At 38.1% G+C, this 26,436-nt stretch overlaps 2 protein-coding genes across 2 annotated transcripts in view; both read left to right on the top strand.

The window, feature by feature from the left end:
- Positions 1 to 9,805, top strand: part of BEND6 (BEN domain containing 6) — a 50,392-nt gene extending 40,587 nt beyond the window's left edge. Inside the window, exon 7 of the mRNA XM_036867743.1 lies at positions 8,614 to 9,805. The gene's annotated coding sequence lies outside the window, so the exon portion shown is untranslated. The remainder of the gene's footprint in view (positions 1 to 8,613) is intronic.
- A 6,182-nt stretch (positions 9,806 to 15,987) lies between these two features.
- On the top strand, positions 15,988 to 24,596 carry KIAA1586 (KIAA1586 ortholog). Its single transcript, XM_036867735.1, is given in 7 exon segments — positions 15,988 to 16,109; positions 16,631 to 16,714; positions 20,096 to 20,176; positions 21,510 to 23,283; positions 23,286 to 23,601; positions 23,603 to 23,633; positions 23,635 to 24,596. Coding segments are annotated over 7 exon segments (2,358 nt in total). The 5' UTR covers positions 15,988 to 16,088; the 3' UTR covers positions 23,686 to 24,596.
- Positions 24,597 to 26,436: the final 1,840 nt, after the last annotated feature.

Raw genomic sequence — 26,436 nt, forward strand, 5'->3', positions numbered from 1 at the left:
ATGTAGCAAGAAGACACAATACTTGTATCTATGGAATAGCATTTCCCAAACACTCTACTAGAGGAGACTAGAGGCCTGTGAGATGCTAATGAGTATTCCTGGGGGTGAAGGTAGGGACGGGGATGGGGATTTAAACTTGGGAAATGCTGAGTCAGTTACACGGATTCTCCTTTCCCAGAGCCTCTCAAATATTTTGATGCCCTTTAAATATGCCCAAGTGCACCAGAAATCTCTAAGAAGGGTATATAGTGTATAGTGTTTTCCAAATGTGTTTCATTCAGGAACTTTTCTTTTTCTTCACACAACACATGTTAACTTATGGGTGGGGGTAGAAAGCAGCCAAAGGAGGGACACATGGCAATTTAGGAAGTGCTTCTCTAGAATAAGGGAGATACAGACCTTTAGGAGATCTCTGAAGTACATTAGTGCACTCTACCATCCCCATCCTACTTCTCAATGTCTTTAAATCTTTAAGTAAGTCAGTTGTTATAGTTTGTATTTGTTTGATAAGGATTTTTACCAATATGTTTGTATTAAAATACTAAAAGGAAGAAATATTTGCTTTCAGCGAGTTCTAAAGGAAATACACTTTATGGTCAGGCCCTGCCCTAGGCAAGCCTGTGATGAGGAACTTTGTGTTTGCTTTAGCAACTCAAAGTCCTGGCCATTCCACCTGTCCTCACCCTTCCTCTCCATTATTTTGATGGAAAATATATGACAAATATGCATTGTTGCACTGTTAATATTTTTATTGATAAACAGATGTATATGATAAACACATGAGGGCAGGTTTTCCTTCTATTTTCTTTACTTCTATCTTTGATTTCCATTTTGCCTGCTCTTCGCCTGAGACCATGTCACTTGTCTTTTTCTTCTGACCATGTTTTAAATGGGATGTGGACCCCCACCACCACCCCACTGTTTTAACTACCGCCCCATCTTCCTTGAGGGTCCCTTAGTATGTTACTATTCAATTAAGGCTACCTCTGCTGAGGGTCAATAATAGTCTCTCTTCCTTAAAAGAACAAAACAAAATAACCAAAAAACCTACTTATAAGAGCTGCAGGGGAATTCTTTCTCTTGGCTCATACATACTGGTAGGCTGACCTTAAGATTTATAAAAGATAAACATATTTGTATCCTTTTTCTCCCCAAGGGATTAAAAATTTCAGTAGATGGTGAATCTCACAACTTCCCAGTTAAGAGATAATTGCTTAAGTGAGCCCTTAGAACTTCTCATTTTGTTTTGTTTTTTTAATTGAAGTATAGTTGATTTACAATGTTGTGTTAATTTCTACTATACAGCAAAGTGATTCAATTATACATATATAAAAATTCTTTTTCATATTCTTTTCCATTATGGTTCATCACAGGATATTGAATATATAGAACTTCTCATTTTGATGTCAGGCTATCCAGTTGTCCTGGTGTATCATGGCCAAGTTCCCTGTTAAAATGCCATGTAACCAGACCTCCAGGTCATAGGGCTGTCTTCTGGAGCACATTATTGTATTTCAGAGCTCTGCAAAGCATTTTAATATCCTAACCTCTGCCTTTTTTATATCCCAGGCTGATGAGGGTAGGTATGAAACTCATCTCTGATAACAGTCAGCAGAGTATTGAAGAAACTAAAGTTAAAAAGTTTTTATATCAGTTTTGCTTGTACTTGCCAGTCGCAGTATTATCAAATCACCTGGCGATAGCATTAATTAAAATTGAAAAAAGGGAGAAATCTTTTGTTATGAATATAATATGTTCTAGCGCCTTCTGCGCCTGAGCTTGGTTGTCAAGATAGATCCTTGGAATAGAAATGCATATATTTTGAGTCAGAAGTAGAGATTAACACTAGAATGGAAATTTTTTTTCAACCAGCAGATATCTTTCATTTGAAGTATAGCTCAATCCAAATTATTTCAAAAGGACTGAGAAAATACACTGGGAGAGACAGGGTCACAGAAAACCTAATTCAGCCATGCTTGGTGAATGAGTCAGATATAGCACCACCTGGTGGAATGCTGCTATACTTTTCTCTTCTTGCTCATTTAACTAATAGGAGCCTAAAGTGAACACATTTATTCAGGCAAACCATACCCTTCCTCCCCCTGCCCTCAAAAGTATTCTTTGGAAAAACAATTGTCCTCCCATTACTATAAGCAAGGCTTATAAGCAAGGTACTGTGAAACCATGTAGATTTCTACAAATTCCAATACAACCAGGAAGCCCAGCAACCCCACCAGGGGCCCTGGTAGACTGTGCCCTCCACTAAGGACTGAGCTCGAAGTTGCCACTGGCTTGCATTTGAAAGGACAACCATTTCCCTGCTAAGATTCATTTCTGTGAAAGCAAGAGCTAAATCCCATCCTGCCTCCTTTGTCATCTATTTGTTCTCACTCCTGAGACTGCCCTCAACTTGCTAGCAGCTCGCACTCTGCTTAGAGCTTGATGTTGCCAATCTCTCTGACCTTTCTCCATTTTTTGCTTTTTTTCTTACGAGAGCTAAAGAAAATTTTATTTATAAGAATTACAGAATATTAGAAGATCACCTCTATAACATCCCACTAAGTGGTCTAACAGCCTTCTCCTGAAATGTCCAAAGCTGCCCCAGTTTACATAATCTCTACCATAATATTACATATGCATATAACTTAAAGGTGATCTAATACAGCAGTGCTCAAACAAGGTGGGAGGGATTTTGTCCCCTGCCCCTGAAAGAGGGGGTATTTGGAAACACAGATATTTTGGGTTGTCACAACTGGGCGATACTACTGGCATCTAGTGGACAGGAGCCCGGAACGCTGCTATACATCCTACAATATGTAGGACAGCCCCTACAACAAATAATTACCCAGTTCAAATGTCAGTTCTGCCAAAGTTGAGAAATCCTGATCTAAATGATTTCCTGGTCACCAAGATGGCAGGGTAGGAAGACCCTGAGCTCACCTTCTCCCACGGGGCACACCAAAACTACAACTGTTTACAGAGCAACTGTCTATGAGAACAACCTGAAGACTAGCAGAAAAGACCTTCTACAACTAAAGATATAAAGAAGGAACCAGAACAAGAAGGGTAGGAGTGGCAGAGTTGTGGTACAGTCAAGACCCACATCCCCGGGTAGGTGACCCACAAAGAGGAGGATAATCACAATTGCAGAGGTTCTTCCCAAGGAGTGAGGGGTCCAAGACCCATTTCAAGCTTCCCAACCCTAGGGTCCTGCACCAGGAAGATAAGCTCCCAGAACATCTAGCTCTGAAGGTGGGGCTTGCGTTCAGGAGAGCCAGAGGGCTGTAGGAATTAGAGACTCCGTTCTTGAAGGGCATGTACAGAATCTCAGACGCTCCAAGTCCCAGCTCAGAGGCAACAATCTGAAAGAAGCCTGGGTCAGACTCACTTGCTGACCTTGGACAGCCTCCAGGGTAGGCAGGAGGCAACTGGAACTCCCCTGGAGATACAGACACTGGCAGCAGCCACTTTTGGGAGCTCGTTCTACCATAAGGACACTGGTACTGGTAAGCACCATTTTGGAGTCCTCCCTCTAGCTTATTAGCGCTGGGGCTTACCTGCCCACCAGCCAGTCACCCCTAGTCCTCGGACCCCCTCAAGCTGAACAGGGACCTGGCCCCACCCACTAGCAGGCCAGAACCAGCACTGGGAGCCCCAAGCCCCACAGCCTGCATGCCAGGTCCCCGCACCACACACCAGTGTGCTGGCACAAGCCCCAGGACTCACTGGGCCTTGCAGCCAGCTGACCTGGGACACCCCGGGCCTGCAGCCAGAATTGCCAGGACCCTGCCTCACCCAACAGTGGGCCAGCACCAGCCCCAGGACTCCCCAGGCCTTGCAGCCAGCTGTGCCAGGATGTGGCCCCACCCACCAACAGCTGGTAGCTTCTGTAGGAGGTAGGGCTTGGCAGCCAACTGGACCAGAGGCCAGTCCTGTGTACCAGGGCACCCACAGTAGTCAGCCCCACCACAATAGAGGGCCCACTCAGCCCACATGGGGGCATTCCTATAGCATATAGTTCTGGTGACCAGAGGGGAGTGCGCTGCTGGGCCCCACAGGATGACTCCTACAAAGGGCCACTTCTCCAAGATCATGAAATGTAACCAAGCTACCATTAGGTTACATACCATACAAATAACATACAAATAACAAAGAGAATTAGGCAAAATGAGGTGACAAAGGAAGAAACAAGATAAAACCCCCAAAGAAGAACTCAGTGAAGTGGAGATAAGCAATCTACCTGATAAAGAGTTCAAGGTAATCATCATAAAGATGCTCAACAAACTTGGGAGAAGAATGGATGAACACAGTGAGAAGTTTAACAAAGACTTAGAAAATATAAAGAAGAACCAAACAGAGCTGAAGAATAAAATAACTTAAATGAAAAATACACTAGAAGGAATCAACAGTAGATTAGATGATACAGGGGAACAGATCAGCAAACTGAAAGACAGAGAGGAGGAAATCACCCAAGCTGAAGAGGAAAAAGATAAGGAATAAAAAAAAATGAGGACAGTTTAAAAGACTTCTGAGACAACATTAAACATACTAAAGTTCACATTGTTGGGGTCCCAGAAGGAGAAGAGAGAGAGAAAGAGGGAGAGAACTTTTTTGAAGCAATAATAACTGAAAATTTCCCTAACCTAGGAAAGGAAACAGACTTCCATGTCCAGGTAGCATGGACAGTCCCAAACAAGATGACCCCAAACAGGTCCGCACCAGGACACATTATAACTGAAATGACAGAAGTTAAAGATAAGGAGAGAATCTTAAAAGCAGCTAGGGAAAACCAATTAGTTGTACACAAGGGAACTTCCATAACACTGTCAGCCAACTTTTCAGCAGAAACTTTGCAGGCCAGAAGGGAGTGGCATGATATAGTCAAAGTGATGAAAAGAGAAACCTGAATCAAGAATAGGCCACTCAGCAAGGCTTTCGTTGAGATTTGAAGGAGAGATAAAGAGTTTCCCAGACAAGCAAAATCTAAAAGAGTTTAGTGCCACTAAACTGCACTAACATTTACAAGAAATGTTAAAGGGACTTCTCTAAGTGGAAAAGAAAGACCACAACTAGAAATATAAAATTACAAAAGGAAAAAATCTCACTGGTAAGGGCAAACATACAGTAAAGGTAGTATATCCACCACTTACAAAGCTAGTAGGAAAGTTAAAAGACAAAATCATCTATATCCACAATAAGTAGTTAAGGGGTACACAAAACAAAAAGATGTAAATATGATGTCAGAAACATGACACATGCTGGGGAGGAAGTAAAAATGCAGGGCTGTTAGAATGTGTTTGAACTTCGGAGACTATCAACTTAAAATAACCACATGTATATATAAAATATATAAACCTCATGGTAACTAAAAGCAAAAATCTATAATAGATACACACACAAAAAAGAGAAAGGAATCCAAATGTAACTCTAAAGAGAGTCAGCAAATCACATGGGAAGAGAGGCAAAAGAAGAGCAAAGAAAAGAACAGAAAAAGAAAAAAGAAGAAGAATGAAGGAAACTATCAACAAAAAGGCAGCCTAATGAATGGGAGAAGAATATTTGTAAATGACATACCCAATAAGGAGTTAATATCCAAAATATACAGAGAACTCATATAATCAAACAGTAAAGAACACACAACCCAATTAAAAAGTGGGTAGAGCATGATACTATACATAGAGAATCCTAAAGATGCTACCAGAAAACTACTTGAGCTAATCAATGAATTTGGTAAAGTAGCAGGATACAAAATTAATGCACAGAAATCTCCTGCATTCCTATATACTAATGATGAAAAATGTGAAACAGAAATCAAGGAAACACTCCCATTTACCATTGCAACAAAAATAAAATACCTAGGAATAAACCTACCTAAGGAGACAAAAGACCTGTATGCAGAAAACTATAAGACACTGATGAAAGAAATTAAAGATGATACAAACAGATGGAAAGATATACCATGTTCTTGGATTGGAAGAATCAACACTGTGAAAATGACTATACTACCCAAAGCAACCTACAGATTCAATGCAATCCCTATCAAACTACCAATGGCATTTCTCACAGAACTAGAACAAAAAATTTCACAATTTGTATGGAAACACAAAAGACCCTAAATAGCCAAAGCAATCTTGAGAAAGAAAAACGAAGCTGGAGGAATCAGGCTCCCGGACTTCAGAATATACTACAAAGCTACAGTAATCAAGACACTATGCTACTGGCACAAAAACAGAAACATAGATCAATGGAACAGGATAGAAAGCCCAGAGATAAACCCACGCACATATGGTCACCTTATTTTTGATAAAGGAGGCAAGAATATACAATGGAGAAAAGACAGCCTCTTCAATAAGTGGTGCTGGGAAAACTGGACAGCTACATGTAAAAGAATGAAATTAGAACACTCCCTAACACCATACACAAAAATAAACTCAAAATGGATTAAAGACCTAAATGTTAAGGCCAGACATTATAAAACTCTTAGAGGAAAACATAGGCAGAACACTCTATGACATAAATCACAGCAAGATCCTTTTTGACGCACCTCCTAGAGAAATGGAAATAAAAACAAAAATAAACAAATGGGACCTAATGAAATTTAAAAGCTTTTGCACAGCAAAGGAAACCATAAACAAGACGAAAAGACAACCCTCAGAATGGGAGAAAATATTTGCAAATGAAGCAACTGACAAAGGATTAATCTCCAAAATTTATAAGCAGCTCATGCAGCTCAGTATCAAAAAAACAAACAACCCAATCCAAAAATGCAGAAGACCTAAATAGACATTTCTCCAAAGAAGACATATAGATTGCCAACAAACACATGAAAGAATGCTCAACATCACTAATCATTAGAGAAATGCAAATCAAAACTGTAATGAGGTATCACCTCACACCAGTCAGAATGGCCATCATCAAAAAATCTGCAAACAGTAAATGCTGGAGAGGGTGTGGGGAAAAGGGAAGCCTCTTGCACTTTGGTGGGAATGTAAATTGATACAGCCACTATGGAGAACAGTATGGAGGTTCCTTAAAAAACTAAAAATAGAACTACCATATGACCCAGCAATCCCACTGCTGGGCATATACCCTGAGAAAACCATAATTCAAAAAGAGTCATGTACCACAATGTTCATTGCAGCTCTACTTACAATAGCCAGGACATGGAAGCAACCTAACTGTCCATCAACAGATGAATGGATAAAGATGTGGCACATATATACAATGGAATATTACTCAGCCATAAAAAGAAACGAAATTGAGTTATTTTTAATGAGGTGGATGGACCCAGAGTCTGTCATACAGAGTGAAGTAAGTCAGAAGAGGAAAACAAATACCATATGCTAACACATATATATGGAATCTAAAAAAAAAAAAAGGTTCTGATGAACCTAGGGGCAGGATGGGAATAAAGATGCAGACGTAGAGAAGGGAACTGAGGACACGAAAAGGGGAAGGGGAAGCTGGGGCGAAGTGAGAGAGTGGCATGGACATATACACACTACCAAATGTAAAACAGGTAGCTAGTGGGAAGCAGCCGCATAGCACAGGGAGATCAGCTCAGTGCTTTGTGACCACCTAGAGGGGTGGGATAGGGAGGATGGGAGGGAGATGCAAGAGGGAGGAGATATGGGGATATATGTATATGTATAGCTGATTCACTTTGTCATAAAGCAGCAACTAACACACCATTGTAAAGCAATTATACGCCAATAAAGATGTTAAAAAAAAAATGGGTAGAGGACCTGAACACACATTTTTCCAAAGAAGACATACAGATGGCCAACAGGCACATGAAAAGATGCTCAACATCACTAATCATCAGGGAAACGCAAATTGAAAGCACAATGAGCGATCACCTCACACCTATCAGAATAGCTGTTATCAAAAAGACAACAAATAACAAATTGTGGAGAAAAGGGAACCGTTGTACACTGTCAATAGGAAAGTAAATTGGTGCAACTACTATGCAAAACAGTAAGGAGGGTCCTCAAATAATTAAAAATAGAACGACCATATACTCCAGCAATTCAACTTCTGGATATTTTTCCAAAGAAAACAAAAACACTAATTTGAAAGGATATATGCACCCCTTATGTTAATTGCAGCATTATTTACAATAACCAATATATGGAAGCAACCCAAGTGTCCATTGATAGATGAATGGATAAAGAAGATATATATATGACAGAGGCAAGGCAGATTTGGGAAATTTCCTGATACTTAAACAATCAATAAGTGTTACCAAAGAGTGACAAACAGAATTGTTGATAATATTTTAAGATGGGTATGTGGGGATCATTAATTTTCCTTTGTGTGTTTGAGTTTTTTAAAAGTCTTGTGAGATAAAAATATATGTTAAATATTTTAGTTGTTATCTGTGCTGGAATTTTTCTGAATAGATCATAAAATAATTCCTAAGTCACCTCAACAATAATTGTTCTTATTAGCAATTTTGTATTTTTAAGCAAAAGTTTGTAGTTGACACAAAGATAAATAACTCATACTGTTATTATAACATATTATTATTACCTAAAAACTGTTTAAAATACTATAAGAACTCTAACATAAATTTGCTCTGTTTTTGTTTTTTTTTTTACTTGCTTTTTATAGGTATTATAGTTACCTGAAACAAAAGCACCTTCAGTTGAAAATCTAACATTGGATTTTGCTGGAGACTCTGCAGCCTCCCTGGCAGTGAGCACAGGGACAGGTGCAGTGACAGGCTGGGAGACACCTGTGACATCGTTGGGCCGCCCTGATGGAGCACAAGCTTGTGAAGAAGCTGCATGTAGATTTCACCCTCAGTATCAGTGACGCATCAAACCAGAGAATTTCTAGCAGGCCCATGAGCATGCAATATGGTTTCTTGGAAATATGCACTTTCCCGCCCCAAAGTAGTCCTTTGTACAGCTAACCTAACAGGACAATCAGAGCTCTTATCCTAGCAACGAAAACTTTAACCCCTAAGATTCATCATTGTCCTAATCAATCCCTGTACGTTTATTATTACCAATGACTCTCCATTTTAGCTTTTGGATCTTTAGTATAAGCACATGTTTGGAAAAGTAAACAGTGAAATAATCAATGTTCACAAACATGACAGCAAAATCAACCTAAAATCTGATAATCATATCTAACGAAGTAATAGAGTTTTGGCAATAAGATTACAGGGTTATTCTGTTACATAAAATTGTGTAAAATAAGAATCTGAAAAAATGAGAACAGCAAGACCTTTTTATTTTAATATTAAACTATTCCACTGTGCTCCTGAAAAAGAAATAAACCCAAGTTTTCGTGATTGTTAAAACAATGCATCAACTTTTTAAAAAATCTTTTTTCATGTTTGTTTGTTTACACGCTTCTAACTTTTTATTGCCCAAAGTATATTAAATATGCATGTGTAATACAAAACATCAAACTGCTACATTGCTTAGTTTTAACGGATTTGTTTTCGTAGTATCAGAAGAGAAAATAATAGAAAACAAAATCATATGGGTTTAGTAATCACACACATATACAAATACCATTTTGTAAATGAATAAAAGATAAAACATTCTTTATCGACAGGCTTCTCGTTTGATATCAGGTTGTCACACGTGACAACTGTACAATGTCAAGCCATGCTTCTTCAGTGCACAAGGCCATGTTCAAACTTGGAAAGGAGGATGAATATGATGGTTAAAAAGTCCAGTACTGTGGACCCAGGAACATTCCATAAATGTTGCTTGATAACAATGTGGTTGTACAAAATAAATATTCTTAAGGAAATAACTTATGTTAACATTTGCTACTTTTACTTAAATATAAATAAATCCCATTGAAAACATAAAAAGCATTTGCTTTTTTCTTATTAATGTATAAAATCCAGGGAGAAAATCATTTTCTAGGCTGATGGCTTCTTTACATAGTACAGGGGTGCTTGTATCTCTTCAAATTAGAGTTTTGTCTGGGTATACGCCCAGGAGTGGAATTGCTGGATCCTATGGCAACTGTAGTTTTAGTTTTTTAAGGAACCTCCATACTGTTCTCCATAGTGGCTGCACCCATTTACATCCCCACCAACAGTGTAGGAGGGTTCCCTTTTCTCCACACCCTCTCCAGCATTTATTATTTGTAGACTTTTAAAAAATATTTTTAAAAACCTAAAAATATAAAAATAAAAAGCTTCATATATTGAATGATCATATATACTTGTCAAATAAGAGCTGAGGTGAATTTTTTCTAATTCAGTATCTGCAACGTCATTGTCTGCTCTCTGGGTTTCAATTTTGTGGTCACCTGATAGACCATCTACTGGAAGTGTATGTCCATGTTCATTCTGTGGGCTCTGGTCACTGTGAGGTGGAGCCTGGCCAGGGCTAATCATCCTGGGGATCAATAACAAATATCAGTGCTCCTGTTCCCTGGTCATAGTCAAATATAGGGTCAAAAAGTCAACGTGTCCCAGGAATTCCCAAATCTGAAAATTAACAAAGCAGTTAAAACCTACAGCTAACATTATACTTCATGAAGGAAGACTGAATGCATTCCCTCTAAAGTCAGAAACAAGTCAAGAATGTTCATTCTCACCACATATAGTCAAGATTATTTTGGAGTTTCTAACTAGTTCAATAAACCAAAGAAAGAAATAAAAGTTATTCAGGGGACTTCCTTGGTGGTGCAGTGGATGACTCCACACTCCCAATGCAGGGGGCCTGGGTTTGATCCTTGGTCAGGGAACTAGATCCCACATGCATGCCACAACTAAGGAGCCCGTGAGCCTCAATTAAGGAGCCCATGAGCCGCAAAGAAGGAGCCTGCGAGCCACAACTAAGGAGCCTGCCTGCCGCAACTAAGACTTGGTGCAACCAAAAAAAGAGTCAGTGGAATGTGCAAGGTCTTTAAAAATAAATAAATAAAAGGTATTCAGATTGGAAAAGAAGCAGAAAAACTGTCTTTATTCATAGACAACAAGTTTATCTATGCAGATGATCTAAGGGAATCTCCAAAAAGGTATTAGAACTAAAAAGTAAAAGAAGTGTAAAAAAAAAGAACTAAAAAATGAGTTCAGCAAAGTTGCAAGATACAAGATCAATTTACAGAAATCATTGTATTTCAGCTGTCGGGTCAGCAAGATGGCAGAATAGGAGTTTTCTACCATCATCTTCATCCATGGATGAGACTATCTTTGTGGGAGCCCAGGGGTCCAGCAGAGAGGTTCCAGCACAACATTGAACAAAAAAATCCAAGAATAGATGGACTGAAGATGGTAAGAACAGTTTCACTTTACCCACATCACCACTCCCCCAAGGTGGCACAGCTTAGTGCCAAGAGAAACCCCCTTGGCCCATGATTTCTCCCATGGGGGTAAGTGAGAGGTAGTGAATGAGCTGGCCCACCCAAGCCATGCTGAACGCTGCCTAAGAGGCCCACTTCTTTCTTGCCTACCCAGAATTCTGAAGTATTTGACATGGCTGGATAGGGGAGAGGCTGGGTGCAGGGAAGAGAGATGGGAATTACAGCAACCAGGACTCAGACTCAACAAAGGGCTGAGGATCCTACTGACTGACAGACTCCACCAGGAGGCCTGCCCACCAGCCCCTTGGGACACCTCACATGTAGACCCCCACAAATGGGACACCTCCACTGGTCTGTTCATAGATTGTAAGAATAATACTGTTAAAATGTCCTTAAGTGATCTACAGATTCAATTATAATCTCTATCAAAATCCCAATGGCATTTTCATGAAATAGAACAAACAATCCTAAAATTCCTATGGAACCACAAAAGCCACTGAATAGCCAAAGAAATCTTGAGAAAGAAGAACAAAAGCTGAAGACATCACAATTCCTGATTTAAAGTTATATTACAAAGCTATAGTAATCAAAACAATATAGTACTGACATAAAAACAGACACATAGACCAACAGAACAGTATTGAAAGCCTAGAAATAAAACCACCCATATATCAACAATTAATCTTTGACATGGGCATCAAGAGCACACAATGGGGAAAGAATAGTCTCTTCAATATATGGTGTTGGGAAAACTGGATATTCACATGCAAAAAAAATAAAATTGGACCCTTATCTTACTGTATACACAAAAATTAATTCAAACTAAATTAAAGACTTAAATGTAAATCCTGAAACTGAAAAACTAATAGAAGAAAATGTAGGGGAAAAGTTCATTGACATTGGTCTTGGCAATGATATTTTTGGATATGACACCAAAAGCACAGACAACAAAAGCAAAAATAAACAAGTGAACTACATCAAACTAAAAAGTTTCTGCCACAGCAAAGGAAACTATCAACAAAACAAAAAGGCAACCTACAGAATGGAAGAAAATATTTGTAAACCATAAACCAAATCTCTTTTAAGAGAGATTAATATCCAAATATATAAGAAACTCATACAACTCAATAGCAAAAAACCAAACAGCTCAATCTAAAAATGAGCAAAGGACCTGACCTTATTTTTCCAAAGAAGACATACAAATGGCCAACAGTTATATGAAAAGGTGCTTAATGTCATTAATCATCAGGGAAATGCAAAGCAAAACCACAGTGAGATATCACCTCACCCCTGTTAAGATGGCTATTATAAAGAAGACAAGAAATAATAGGGGTTGGCAAGTATGCGGAGAAAAGGGAACCCTTGTGCACTGTTGGTGGGAATGTAAATTGGTACAGTCACTATGGAAAATAGTACGGAGATTCCTCAAAAAATTAAAAATAGAACTACTGTACGATCTAGCATATATCTTCTGGGTATATATGCGAAGGAAATAAAATCTGTATCTCAAACAGATTATGCACTCCAGTGTTCATTGCCCCATTATTATGATAACCAAGACATGGAAACAACCTAAATGTCTGTTGACAGATGACTGGATAAAGACAATATGGTACACATACACAGTGGAATACTCTTCCACCTTAGAAAAGAAGGAAATCCTGCCATTTACAGCAATGTGGATGAACCTGGAGGACATTATGATAAGTGAAATAAGCCAAATACATAAGGATAAATACCACATGATCTCATGTGTGGAATCTAAAAAAGATGAACTCATTGAAAGCAGAATGAGAGAAGAATGGTGGCTACCATGGGCTGTGGGGGTGGGGGAAATGAGGAGATGTTGGTCCGAGGGTACAAACTTCCAGTTATATGATAGTAAGTTCTGGAGACCTAATATAGATAGCATGGTGACTACAGTTAACAATAATGTATTGTATACTTGAAATTTGCTAAGAGAGTAGATCTTAAGTGTTCTCACCACGCACACACACAAAATGGTAACTATGTGAGGTGACAAATATCTTAATTAGTTTGTGGTAATCTTTTCACAATGTGTAATAATATCAAAACATCATGTTGCACACCTAAATGTATACAATTTTTATCTGTCAATTATATTTCAATAAAGCTAGAGAAAAATCTGTTTTATTTCTGTAATAACAATGAACAATCAGAAATTGAAATCTGAAAAATCATACCAATTACAATACCACAAAAAATATGAAATACTTAGCAATTAATCTGACAAGATATATAAGATAACAAGATACAAAATACATGATACAAGATAACATCTGACAGTGAAAACTACAAAACATTGCTGAGATAAGTTAAACACCTACAACAATTAGATAAACAAGAAGATAAAGCTGAAAGACTAACACTACTTGATTTCAAGACTTACTGCAAAACTACAGTAATCAAGACGGTGTGGTACTGGTGTCAAGATAGATAAATTCATTAATAGAAGGTGAATATAATTGAAAGTTCAGAAACAGACCCACATGAATATGGACAACTGGTATTTGACAAAGGTGCAAAGGCAATTCAAATGAAAACTATTCTTTTCAACAGCTGGTCCTGGAACAATGGTATATACATATGCATACCTCACAACATATACAAAAATGAATTCTAAATGGACCACAGACCTAAAATTAAAACCTAATTCTAAAAATTTCAGAAGAAAACAAAGGAGAATATTTGTAATCTTGCTTAGATACACCACACACACAAAAAAAAATTGATAAATTAGACTTCATCAAGTGTAAGAACTTCCCTTTGAAAGACAATTTTAAGAAAATGGAAAGAAAAGCCACAGACTGGGAGAAAATATTTGCAAATCACATATCTGTTAAGGACTTGTACCCAGAATAAACAATTTTCAAAATTCGATAAGAAAATAAATAACTCATTTAAATAACAGACAGAAGGTCTTAACAGACACTACCAGTGAAGACATACCGATGGCAAAGGAACACATAAAAAGATGCTCAACATTATTACGTTATTAGTCATCAGGTTAATGCAAATTAAGATCACAATGCAACAATGCAGGGCACTTCCCTGGTGGCGCAGTGAATAAGACTCCGTGCTCCGAATGCAGGGGACCTGGGTTTGATCCCTGGTCAGGGATCCCACATGCATGCCACATGCATGATCCCACATGCATGCCACATGCATGATCCCACATGCATGCCACAACTAAGGAGCCCTGGAGCTGCAACTAAGGAACCCACCTGCTGCAACTAAGACCTGGTGCAACCAAATAAATAAATACATATTTTTTAAAAATATCACAATGCAATATCACTACATACCTATTAGAATATCTTAAATGGAAAAGACCACCCCCTCAACAATTACCGAAATGAAGGGCATGAGCACATTTGGGCTCTAGGCACATATTTGCTGCTGTTTTCCAAGAGCTTAACTGAAAAACTTCCAATGGCAACCTATCACAGTGCGTTTCTACTGAACTCTTACCAGCGGATTAGGAAAATCTTTTAAATGCAAACCTCTCCTAGACATTTAAGGGATTTAGAAATGGTTAATTTACCTGTGGCTTTTGGGGAGATCATCATGGTAGGTCTCTCCTGTTCTCAATTTTCCTCTACAAGCCCCAAATTTAGTTGGAACAAATGCACCTGTAGTTTTAGTGCACTTTGTGAAAATGCAAAGAATATAACAGTTGCATCTAATACCACCTATAAACATAATGTCATGTGCTCATTTAGATGGGCTAAAACGGACCTCCGACGAGAAATTAAATGTCTGCTGGGCTTAAATATCACACACACATAAAGTCAGCTTAAACATTAACAAGGGACAATATCTCTACTAAAGAAATACGGCACAAAGTCAAAGTGACTTTGATAACTACTGTTTTCTTATTTGCTCGATGAGAAACTTTGTTCTCTAAAATCAGAGTATGAGACACTTTGTTCTTTGAAAATGTATCAGTAAGAATGAAATACCCCTCTCTTGGCTGGTCTCTTTTATATAGAGAACCAGCCTCATATCCCACACCTGGCACAGGGGTTTCTGGATACATCATTTAGTAACTATCTTAACTTGCAGTTCCCAAGTTACCAAGACCTTTGCAGTCCAGAACTAATGTTGAACTCTTTACACGCGGCCCTATAATTGCTTTTGACCCTATCAGAAGAGTTTCACTGACATTTCACCTACCTACAACCCTTCCTTAAAATCTCATAACTCCATTCCTTTGTCTCCTGAGGTTCTTCCGCTGTATGGCCTCGCTCACTGCAGGCCAGGGTCAGAATCATACAGGTGATTCTGTGGGAATACAGGTTCGTCGGACTACAGGTTATCTTAGGCTGACGGGGAACGGAGGAAAAGCTTTACATGTCCTCAGATAATACCTGTTTTCACACATTTTATCTATTAACAATCGTTTGTGTGTTTTTTAAAGAAAACGGTTGGTCACTATTTCACTAGAAAGCATTTTAACACCATTGATCTATTATCTAAACCACAATTTTGTTCTAAAACAGAAAACAGAGAGAGAAGTTGGGAGAGAAAGGTCACCTAATGATTCCACTTGAGCGGCACAAGTTTCTCGAGGAGCGCATGCGCAGTAGCTTAGTCGTCCCGCGCCCCTCCACGCGCGGAGCGGTCTCGGTGCGGCCGGAACTACAGTTCCCAGCGGCCCGCGCGGCGGGCGAGGGTGTCTGGGGCTCTGCGAGGGAGGCCAGGGGTCACGGGCCTACTGGGCCGCTGCTCACGGGAAGCGCTTTGCAGCCCTTTCCGCCGCCGGTGGCGGCGGCGGCGGCGGGAAAATGGGAGACCCAGGGTCGGAGGTGAGTAGCGGGCTGAGCCCGGCCTTGTGCAGAGTCCGGGGGATGCTGGGCCGGACCTGGGGTCTGGGGGGCTTAGGGGGCCTGGGGAGCTTAGGGGGTCTGGGGCCTAGGAGGCCTGGGGGTCTGGGGGCTTGGGCCTGGGGGGCTTGGGGTCTGGGGCCTGGCGGACTGGGGGCCTGGGGGTCTGGGGGCCTAGAGTATGGGGCCTGGGGACCTAGTGGGCCTTGGGGAGAGGGCCCCGCAGCAACAATGGCCGCCCGGCCCGGCTCGGGGACCGCTGCTCGGCGCGGGCGCGGCGTGGGTTCCGAGGCCGACTGCCTCTTGGAGGAGCGTGCTCCCTACTCCTCTGGGAGAAGGGATGCGGAGGGGCCCCTGCGGTCCACGGACGAGAGCTCGGGCTCGCGGAGGCTGGGGCTCCGTTAGGTCTCCGCGAGAGCTTTTCTTCTTAGTTACCTTCAGAAAAATCTCTTTCTGTAAGTGCGGGGTTGTCCAGATAACCGTGTTTTGGCTTATTTTTATAGATAATGGAATGTGTCCCTCCAGCTGGGCCTGAGGCGTCCGAGTCAACACCGGAGGAAAATGAAGATGGCATTCAGTTTGCTAGTGTAAGTAGCGACGATATTCGGGTTTTTCCGAGTCAGAGACAATGCGTGATAAGCCGTGATGTGATTACCCCTCACCTGTTCGTTCATCATGCAGCAAACGTGTGTGAATGTGTGATAGGGACTGTACACTGTGGAGCAGGGCATAGGAGTAGGGAATTTGCCCGAAGAGGTGACTGAGCAGCCCCAGTAGGCATCACAAAGCCTGTGGCCTGCGGTGCGTGTTGTACCCTGAATCTCGCCCCTCCCCCTGCACTTAGAGCCGTTCATGTGCGCAGGGTTGTGGTCTCCTAAGACTGTTTTGAAATGAGACTAAGAGTAACTTCTAAAAGATAGCACACAGGTTAGGGAGAAGGGGCGGCTAGTGATGAGGAATGAGGTAGAAAACCAAAAGGGCTGCAGGAACTCAACTTCTGAGCCTGGGTGTCTCCATAACGTGAAGGCGGGTGGCTTGAAGACTTCACTAAGCTCTGAGCTCATCCTGTTACAGCACAGTCCAGCAGGCGAGGTTCACAATGAAGGGCCCGTATCACCAGGAGCATCCTGTATCTTTCTGTTTTTATTCCCTTTGGACAGTAGTTTTCAAGCATTAGTAAGTAGAAGTGTGTGGATTCCCGGACCTCACTCCAGACCTATGGAATCAGAAATGGGAGGTGGGGCCCAGGAATCTTCATGTTGGTGCAAATGCAGGGGTGTATGAAACTGTGAACACACTTTGTAAAACATTGGTTGCAAAAACTGAAGGGGGCGCTATTATACATTTGAGGATAATTTCCACCCCACACTGTTGAAGTTTTACAAAGGCTCTGCTTAAAGTAGGATCTTAGTTAGCTAGAGAATATTTCTACTGTGAACTACTCTTTTTGAATATTGTAGTTAGTTGAGGTTTGCTATTGAAGGTGTATAATCTTTTTTAAAGGTTTGCCTGTTTAATGTTTGTGTGTTTCTTAGTTGCTGTGGGTTTAAGGCAACCATGTAAATGACTTGTTTTTGTTTTTATATTTATTTTTTTTCAGTTTTCTTTTTTTTTAACATCTTTATTGGAGTATAATTGCTTTACAATGGTGTTTTAGTTTCTGCTTTATAACAAAGTGAATCAGCTATACATACACATATATCCCCATATCTCCTCCCTCTTGCAAATGACTTGTTTTTAAATCAAACAAAATTCCCTCCCTAAAGATTGTGGTAACATTATTTTCATGTTCTAGTAAGGTCATATAGAAATTCTTTACAAGATCAAGATAATTTCCTTGACATTCTTCCCCACAATAGTGCATGTGGTACTCTTTTCTTGACACTTGGAACTTTTATTAATTTGGGGATACCAAGAAGGATTGTATGCTGACTTTGCCTCCCCATATGGTGAGGAGTAAGCGATGTAGCTGTGGAAATTGAAGAGCCATGATATCTGTTTTTGTACTGAAAAACATTTGGAAAGAGGATTGCAGGGGTCATTAGGAAAAATAATTTAGGTTCTTCCTGACCGTGGTATAAAGACAATGAATAGGATACGATGACCTTGATGGTGTTTTGTGCAGCTCTAGCTAGGCGTGACACAAGTGTTTATGATTTGTGTGCCTTATTTTGAAAAACAGTAGGATTCTACAAAATTAAGGTTGGAGAAATAAATAGGTGTAATTTTGTGTCATACTCTCAGGATTAAATGCATAATCACGTTGTAAATTCTGACTGAGTTAATATATCAGCTTGTGTTCAGGTGAGGTTTAGAAATCTTAATTTAAATTTTATTTTAAATATAGAGAATTTTTTGTATCTTTGCATCCAGAGTAGTGTACATCCAGCTTGATAGAACCTTTTAGAAATAGCCTTGTTTACAATTAGAGGATTGAAGATTTGACAGCTCCATAAGAAATGAATTATATGCACTGAGTGGAATTGCAGTACGAGAAGAATCTAGTAAAAATATTCCTGTTGCATTTAAATGGTGCCACATAAAAATAATCATTTAATTCTACTTTAAACTACATTCAGATCAGAATTACTTTCCTCTCACCCCATCCTATGCTGGGTTCCATCAGGATGTGTTTATTACTATGTTTTTTATAGTACCATCCAAAAAAGATGAAATGCTACTGGGTACAATGCTCTGCTTGAGGGTTCTCAGATACAAAAACATTTTTGTGTTCTTTTTATATCTTTTATCAAGAAGTATGTTACTACTTGACGTATTCTGGTTTGGATTTCTTAGTTTTATTGTATAAATCTTATTTTCCAGCCTCAGTCTGCATTATGGCACAGCATCCTCTTTGTATGCTGCCGTATACATAAGCCCCAAACTAAACACGATAGCTGAAAGAAAGGAATAATGAAAGTTGGGGAGTACAGAAAGAGCTCTTATCTTTGGTGCAAATTTTCCTGAAGTGCAGTGTACATACAGAAGAGGGCACTTGCTCATTATTCTCCTTGCCCTCACTCTGCTTTAGTATTAAATTACCATTTGTCTGCATTGGTTTTCTTGTTAACTGATCATCCCACATTTCATACTCTCCTAATCTTCTTCTTTTTTTTTTTTTTAAATAATTACCAGTTCAAGTTTATTTTTTAATTTTTAAAATATTTATTTATTTGGCTGTGCTGGGTCTTAGTTGAGGCATGTGGGATCTTCTTTGCAGCATGTGGGATCTTTGTTGTGGCCTGCAGGATCTTTTTTTAGTTGTGGCACACAGGATCTTTAGTTGAGGCACATGGGATCTTTAGTTATGGCATGTGGGATCTAGTTCTCTGACCAGGGATCGAACCTGGGCCCCCTGCATTGGGAGCATGGAGTCTTAGGGAGGTCCTGTCTCCTAATCTTCTTGAAGCACAGCTTTAATGTGGTTCCCGTCTCGACACTACTAGTTGATTCCTTTGCCTGTAAAATAAAATCTAGGTTTTCAACTTGGGTATTTAAGGCCTGGTCTATGTTGAAGGTAGTATGTGTGTAAAGAAAAGGTTGAAGAGATTTGATACTTGGTTGTGTAAGGATATGGAGGATGAAGCAGAGATATCAAAGAACTCCATGCTTTTGAGCTTAGATATGTAAAAGATTATTGATAACCATCCCAGTTAAAAAATACTGTACCATGATATCTGTGTTTTTTTAACATTATCCCTGGTCTATTTCCCATTTCCAAAGGAGTACATGGCTTTTTTCCTCTATATAGATTTAGGCTCTTTTTGGGTTTTGTTGTCATTGCATATTGGTCTTCTCTGAATCTTTACCTCTGCTGGTTCTGTTTCTGATTATTTTGCACCACTGGTAAGGCCACCTCTTCACAGGAATTCTTGCTAATTCCAACCAAAAAAACCCTAGTGATTGTAAAGGCACATTTGGTTTGAATGATTGTTAATGACTTGTAAATTTGCTGACTTCCTTTTTAGGAAGGACCATCAAGACCTGTTCTTGAATACATTGATCTGGTCTGTGGTGATGATAAAGAGCGTAGCACCTATCATAGTGATGTAAGTATATTATATTTGTGTTTCTTCAGTTGTGTCATTAAGTGCAGTATGTGCTGGAGGTGGATTGAACTGGCTTGCAAGAATTGTTTGTTAAATTTGAGCTGATTGTTAAACATAGCCGTTATTAAAAATTCAAGTATAACTCAGCCATAAGAAAGAATGAAATAATGCCATTTGCAGCAACATGGGTAGACCTAGAGATTAACATACTAAGTGAAGTAAGTCAGAAGGAGAAAGACAAACACCATATGATATCACTTAATATGTGGAATCTAAAATATGATACAAATGAACTTATTTACAGAACAGAAACAGACTCACAGACATAGAAAACAAATTTATGGTTACTGAAGGGGAAAGATAGGGGAGGGATGAATTAGGAGTTAGGAATTTGCAAATACAAACTACTGTATATAAAGTGGATAAACAACAAGGTCCTACTGTATTTTGTAATAACCTATAATGGAAAAGAATGTGAAAAAGAATATATATAACTGAATCACTTTGCTGTATGCCAGAAACTAACATAACATTGTAAATCAGCTATACATCAGTTTAAAAATTCAAGTATATAAAAGTTTAAAAGTAAATAGATTATCATTATGTTTAAGGTAATAGATGCTCAAAACTCTTCATACCCTAATATCTACATACTTGAGGTTATTTACATTTGTTGTACTGTGTGGTAGAAATATGGTATAACAATGTGCTCCTGAAGGAAGATGGAAGTGTTTACAGTGAGGTAATTGGCAAACTATTGTACAGAGCAGGGTGTGATTTATTATTTGTTGATTGTCTAAACGGAAGGAAGTGATGGATGAAATGTTAATGCAGATTAAGCCTAAAAACATATGTCTCTAACTACTAGACTCTATGCTATACAAAAAATTGAGGAAATCTTGCAGTATTTGAAAACTCTTCATTGATTCAACAAAGATGTTGATGTTATCATTGATGAATGAGTGGAGTTCTGATATACATCTTTTTTTACATTCTTCTTAATAATGTAAATGAAAGTATCAACCACTCTTCACAGTAGAACTATACTTGTAAATCATATGAGCAACTTTTCTGTTGGATTGGGTGATCATCAAAAGTTCAGTCAGATTTTGTGACATTATTATTGGCTATAGAATTTTAAAAACTGATAGTGCATTTTTCAAGAAATAGCAAGTCATATTGAAGTTATAGGTATAAACTGAAAATCAAGGTAAGTATTCTAGTTTAAAATTTATTTCTAAAATTATATAAAGAAATCATTAACAGAAGTTTTTACATTAACCCTAAAAGTGTTATCATGACTTTTACTTACATGTGTAAAATTATTTTTCAGATTTTGTTCCCTAAAATGCCAAAACGACAGGGTGATTTATTGCATTTTTTAAATGCGAAGAAAGTGAAAACAGACACAGAAAGTAGCAATAGGAAGAAAAACTATTGTGTATTGTCTAAGTCTAAGGAATCAAATTTCAAATATGTTGAACAACCAATCATTGAAGAAAAGCCATCATGTTCATCAAAGGAAGAAATGGATAATCTTGTGCTTCCAGATTGTTGGAATGAAAAACAAGCACTTATGTTTACAGAACAGTACAAATGGCTTGAAATAAAAGAAGGTAAATTAGGATGTAAGGATTGCTCAAAAGTTCGGCATTTGGGATTGAAAGCAGAAAAGCATGTCCATGTGTCCGAGGAGTGGATTGTATATTTAGTAACCCCTAACGGTAGTAATAAAACTACTAGACAAGCTTCTCTGCGAAAAAAAATTAGGGAACATGATGTTTCTAAAGCCCATGGTAAAATTCAGGATTTGTTAAAGGAATCAATTAATGACTCTGTTTCTAATTTAGTGCATAAACAAAATAATAAAAATATTGATGCCACTGTGAAAGTTTTTAATACTGTTTATAGTTTAATAAAACATAATAGACCTTTATCTGATATTGAAGGGGCAATAGAATTACAAGAGAAAAATGGAGAGGTCAATTGTTTAAATACACGATACAGTGCAACAAGAATAGCAGAGCATATTGCAAAAGAAATGAAGATGACGATATTTAAGAATATTATAGAAGAAAATGCCAAAATCTGTATTATAATTGATGAGGCATCCACAGTTTCAAAGAAAAGGACCCTCATGATTTATCTCCAGTGCACAGTTCAGTCGACTCCTGCACCTATTATGTTATTTGTTGCTTTAAAAGAACTGGCGTCAACCACAGCAGAGTGTATTTTCAATACATTATTGAGTACTTTAAATGATTGTGGTTTCACGAATGAATATTTGAAAGCAAATTTAATTGCATTTTGTTCTGATGGTGCTAATACAGTGCTGGGAAGAAAGTCTGGAGTAGCTACAAAGTTGCTAGAAAATTTTCCTGAAATCATTATTTGGAACTGTTTAAACCATCGATTGCACTTGTCCCTTGATGATTCAATATCTGAAATAAAACAGGTGAATCATTTAAAAATATTTCTCAACAAAATTTATTCTAATTATCATCAATCTAATAAAAGTCAAAACAAGCTTTTAGAAAATGTAGCTAAAGATCTTGAAATTGAAATTGTTAAAATTGGCCGAATAATGGGACCAAGATGGGCGGCATGTAGTTTACAAGCTGCTACTGCTGTATGGTGTGCACATCCTGTATTATATATGCATTTTTCTCATTCTCATTCTGGTTTGGCAAAGAGATTATCTAACATTAATTTCTTGCAAGACCTTGCTTTAATGATTGACATTCTTGAAGAATTTTCACTACTTTCAACTGCATTACAGTCAAGCTCAACTAACATTCAGAAAGCACAAAAATTGATCAAACGCACCATAAAATCCTTGGAAAATTTTAAAATTGGTTCTGGAAAGCATGAATCTCAAATTGAAGGTTTGATTAAGTCAGATAAGTTTAAAGATATTCCATTTAAAAAAAATAATAAATTTAATGCCCTTCCTAGGAACATGTTACTAGAAAATATAATTCAACACATGAACTTACGTCTTTTATCTGACAGGAAACATGATGAAAGTATTTTTAATTATTTTAATTTGCTAGAACCTTCTACATGGCCTTATGAAGAAATAACTTCACCATGGATAACTGGTGAAAAAAATTATTTCATTTGTGTGAAATTTTAAAATTCGAAATTGATTTGAATGATTTTCGGGAATTTGTAAATAATAATGTAAAGTCAAACAATGTTTCAATTCCTACAACCGTACAAAAAGCTAAAAAGATAGTTAGCACCATTGCAGTCAATAGTGCTGAAGCTGAAAGAGGTTTCAATGTAATGAACATAATTTGTACAAGGGTGAGAAATAGTTTAACAGTAGGTCATATATCAGATTTAATGACAATAAGTTTGTTGGGAAAAGAGTTAGCTGATTGGGATGCAACTCCCTTTGTAAAATCCTGGTCAAATTGCAATCAGGTTAGCTACAGATACAAGAGTTCGGCAAAAAGTCAACAAAAGCCTATGAGAATCAGTTGGCTATATGGAACGTACAATAAAGAGTATTGTGTGGGAATTCCCTGGTTAGGTCTTGGCGCTTTCACTGCCGTGGCCTGGGTTCAATTCCTGGTCCAGGAACTAAGATCCTGCAAGCCGCGTGGCGCGGCCAAAGAGAAAAGAGTATTGTGTATGATTTTATCATTTATAAATTGTATGCTGCACATCTTTTATATACATACATTTTTATTTCAAAAGCCATTTGTTAAACTTTATTCAGCACGTTGCTGTTTAAAAGACATTCTCCAAAGAGATAAAATTGATTGTTTTTAGGAGCAATGGGTTTTTAGAGGTTGGTCCATGTCTACTAGAGTGGGCCAAATACATATTTCAGGGAATCCTATACAGAACATCCAACAATTCCATTTTTGCTTTGTTTTATTTTTTGTGAGGATACGAAAGTGTAATATAACCCAGATAACTTCTAAGCCCTGGAAGTTATATCAAATAAAAGAGAAATGGAATAAAAACTGCAAGCCTTGTGACTTTTGTCTTTCTCATTTCCATATCTGCACTATCTAATATGGTAACCACTAGCAACATGTGGCTATTAAGCGTTTGAAATGAGTTCAGTAGGACTAAGAAAGTAAATTTTTAAATTAATTTTAATTAAACATAAAAAAGCAGTGTGAAATATTTTTGTTGAACTCGGCTTATTTTTTTAAAAATACATTTAACTTTGTTATCTTGCTTAAGGTGTGATTGTTGGAGTGTGCTTGTCAGACACCATGTGCTATGTCTGGTATTACATATAAACATCACTGATTGAGTTGGTGTTGGATTCAGTGTAAATTATTTTTTCCTATGAATCAATGTAACGTAGTGTATTTATCTGAATATTTTATGCTGACAACAGGAATTACAGTGATTACTTCTGTAAATAATTGGTAATTGATATACTTGTTTTACTTATTATTTTTCTAGTTTAGACATGAATATGAACGAACTTTAAATTTTAAAATGAAGGCATACTGAAAAAGAAACAAGTAGAACTGCAGAAGCTAGTCCTACAACTGGGACAGTAAACAAAGACTGGAAGAAGGTATGTTGCAGATTTCACAGTGAATGACAATTGCAGTTTGTTGTGGCAGAGAAAAACAAGCTATAATTTAACAAAAAATAAGACAGTAAAGTAACAATATTGAGACAGTTCCAGCAAATGCATGATGAATGAGCAAATGAAGTTACCTTTCGAAAGTCAAAAAAGAATTGAAATTTAGTCGCCTGAAATCACAATGAAATGTCCAACAGAATTTTTCTGAACAATTTTTAAGAGGATTGAGTTAAGTTTGGCCAGATATAAAACAGCTTGGATTTTTGCATGAAAAAGAACGAGTTTTAGATAGATGGATAGTAAAGTTCATTATTTCAGTTATAGAAATTGTTAGAAATTTATGAGTTAAAGCTTAAAAAATCTTATAAAAAAAGTACAGAGTCTTTAGTTGTCACCAAATGTTGCTTGTAGAATACAGGAATTTTTAACAATATTAAAGATTAATTGATTCAAAATCTGCAAAATTACAAGTGCTTTTCTTTTTTTTTTTTTTTTTTAAAGTGGTGATCTTTTTTTTTTTTTTTTTTTTTTAATTTTATTTATTTATTTATTTATTTATTTATGGCTGTGTTGGGTCTTCGTTTCTGTGTGAGGGCTTTCTCTAGTTGCGGCGAGCGGGGGCCACTCTTCATCACGGTGCGCGGGCCTCTCACTATCGCGGCCTCTCTTGTTGCGGAGCACAGGCTCCAGATGCGCAGGCTCAGTAATTGTGGCTCACGGGCCCAGTTGCTCCGTGGCATGTGGGATCTTCCCAGACCAGGGCTCGAACCCGTGTCCCCTGCATTGGCAGGCAGATTCTCAACCACTGCGCCACCAGGGAAGCCCACAAGTGCTTTTCTTTAGATGAGTTATGTAATAGAAAATGTGCTGTCCAAGTAATACTTGGAGTGCATTTTGTCTCATAGGACTTAAAAATTTACAAAGAAATAATTTCAATTCATGGTCTGTATAGCTATATTTTAATCTTTAAATTATCAAAAGAGTTTCATCTAGATGAGAAAAAATTACTTCTTGTCACAATAAATGGCATTCCAGCTAGGTTAGGTCAAAAGTCAGATTTCATTGGAATTTTTAAATGAGCTTGGTGTTTCCCCTATTTCTTCATTCCACTGTATGATACAGTTTGAGAGTACTTGTGCTCAGTTTTCCGAAATGGTCTCTGTGATAGTGTCATGGGTACAGTTGTTAGGTGTTAAGTGCTATGAGCCAACATCAGCTTACAGGATTGCTGAACAAATTAAAAGACAATGAATTTAGTGATTTGTGTACTCTGCCAGTTGGTTGACTTGTGGAAAAGTTCTACAAAACTTACTGTACCGTTAACACCAGTTCAGGATGTTCTTGCAACAACAGAAATGCTAGCCAAATATTTAATTAATAATCAAAGAGAAAATTGGGTGGTTTGTTTTCTGCTCAGTATTACACAGAATATGAATGATCTAAATTTGAAGCTCCAAGTAAGGGAAAAAGCCTACTTGTGCTACCTAGACAAGTACTAGAATTTATTTATTTATTAAAGAAAAAAATTTTTTAATATTTATTTATTTATTTATCTTTGGCTGCATTGGATCTACATTGCTGCGTGCAGGCTTTCTCTAGTTGCGGTGAGCAGGGGCTACTCTTCGTTGCGGTGCGTGGCCCTCTCATTGCGGTGGCTTCTCTTGTTGCGGAGCATGGGCTCTAGGCACGTGGGCTTTGT

The sequence above is a fragment of the Balaenoptera musculus genome, chromosome 11 (genome assembly GCF_009873245.2).
Source record: "Balaenoptera musculus isolate JJ_BM4_2016_0621 chromosome 11, mBalMus1.pri.v3, whole genome shotgun sequence".
Classification (NCBI taxonomy): Eukaryota; Metazoa; Chordata; class Mammalia; order Artiodactyla; family Balaenopteridae; genus Balaenoptera; species Balaenoptera musculus.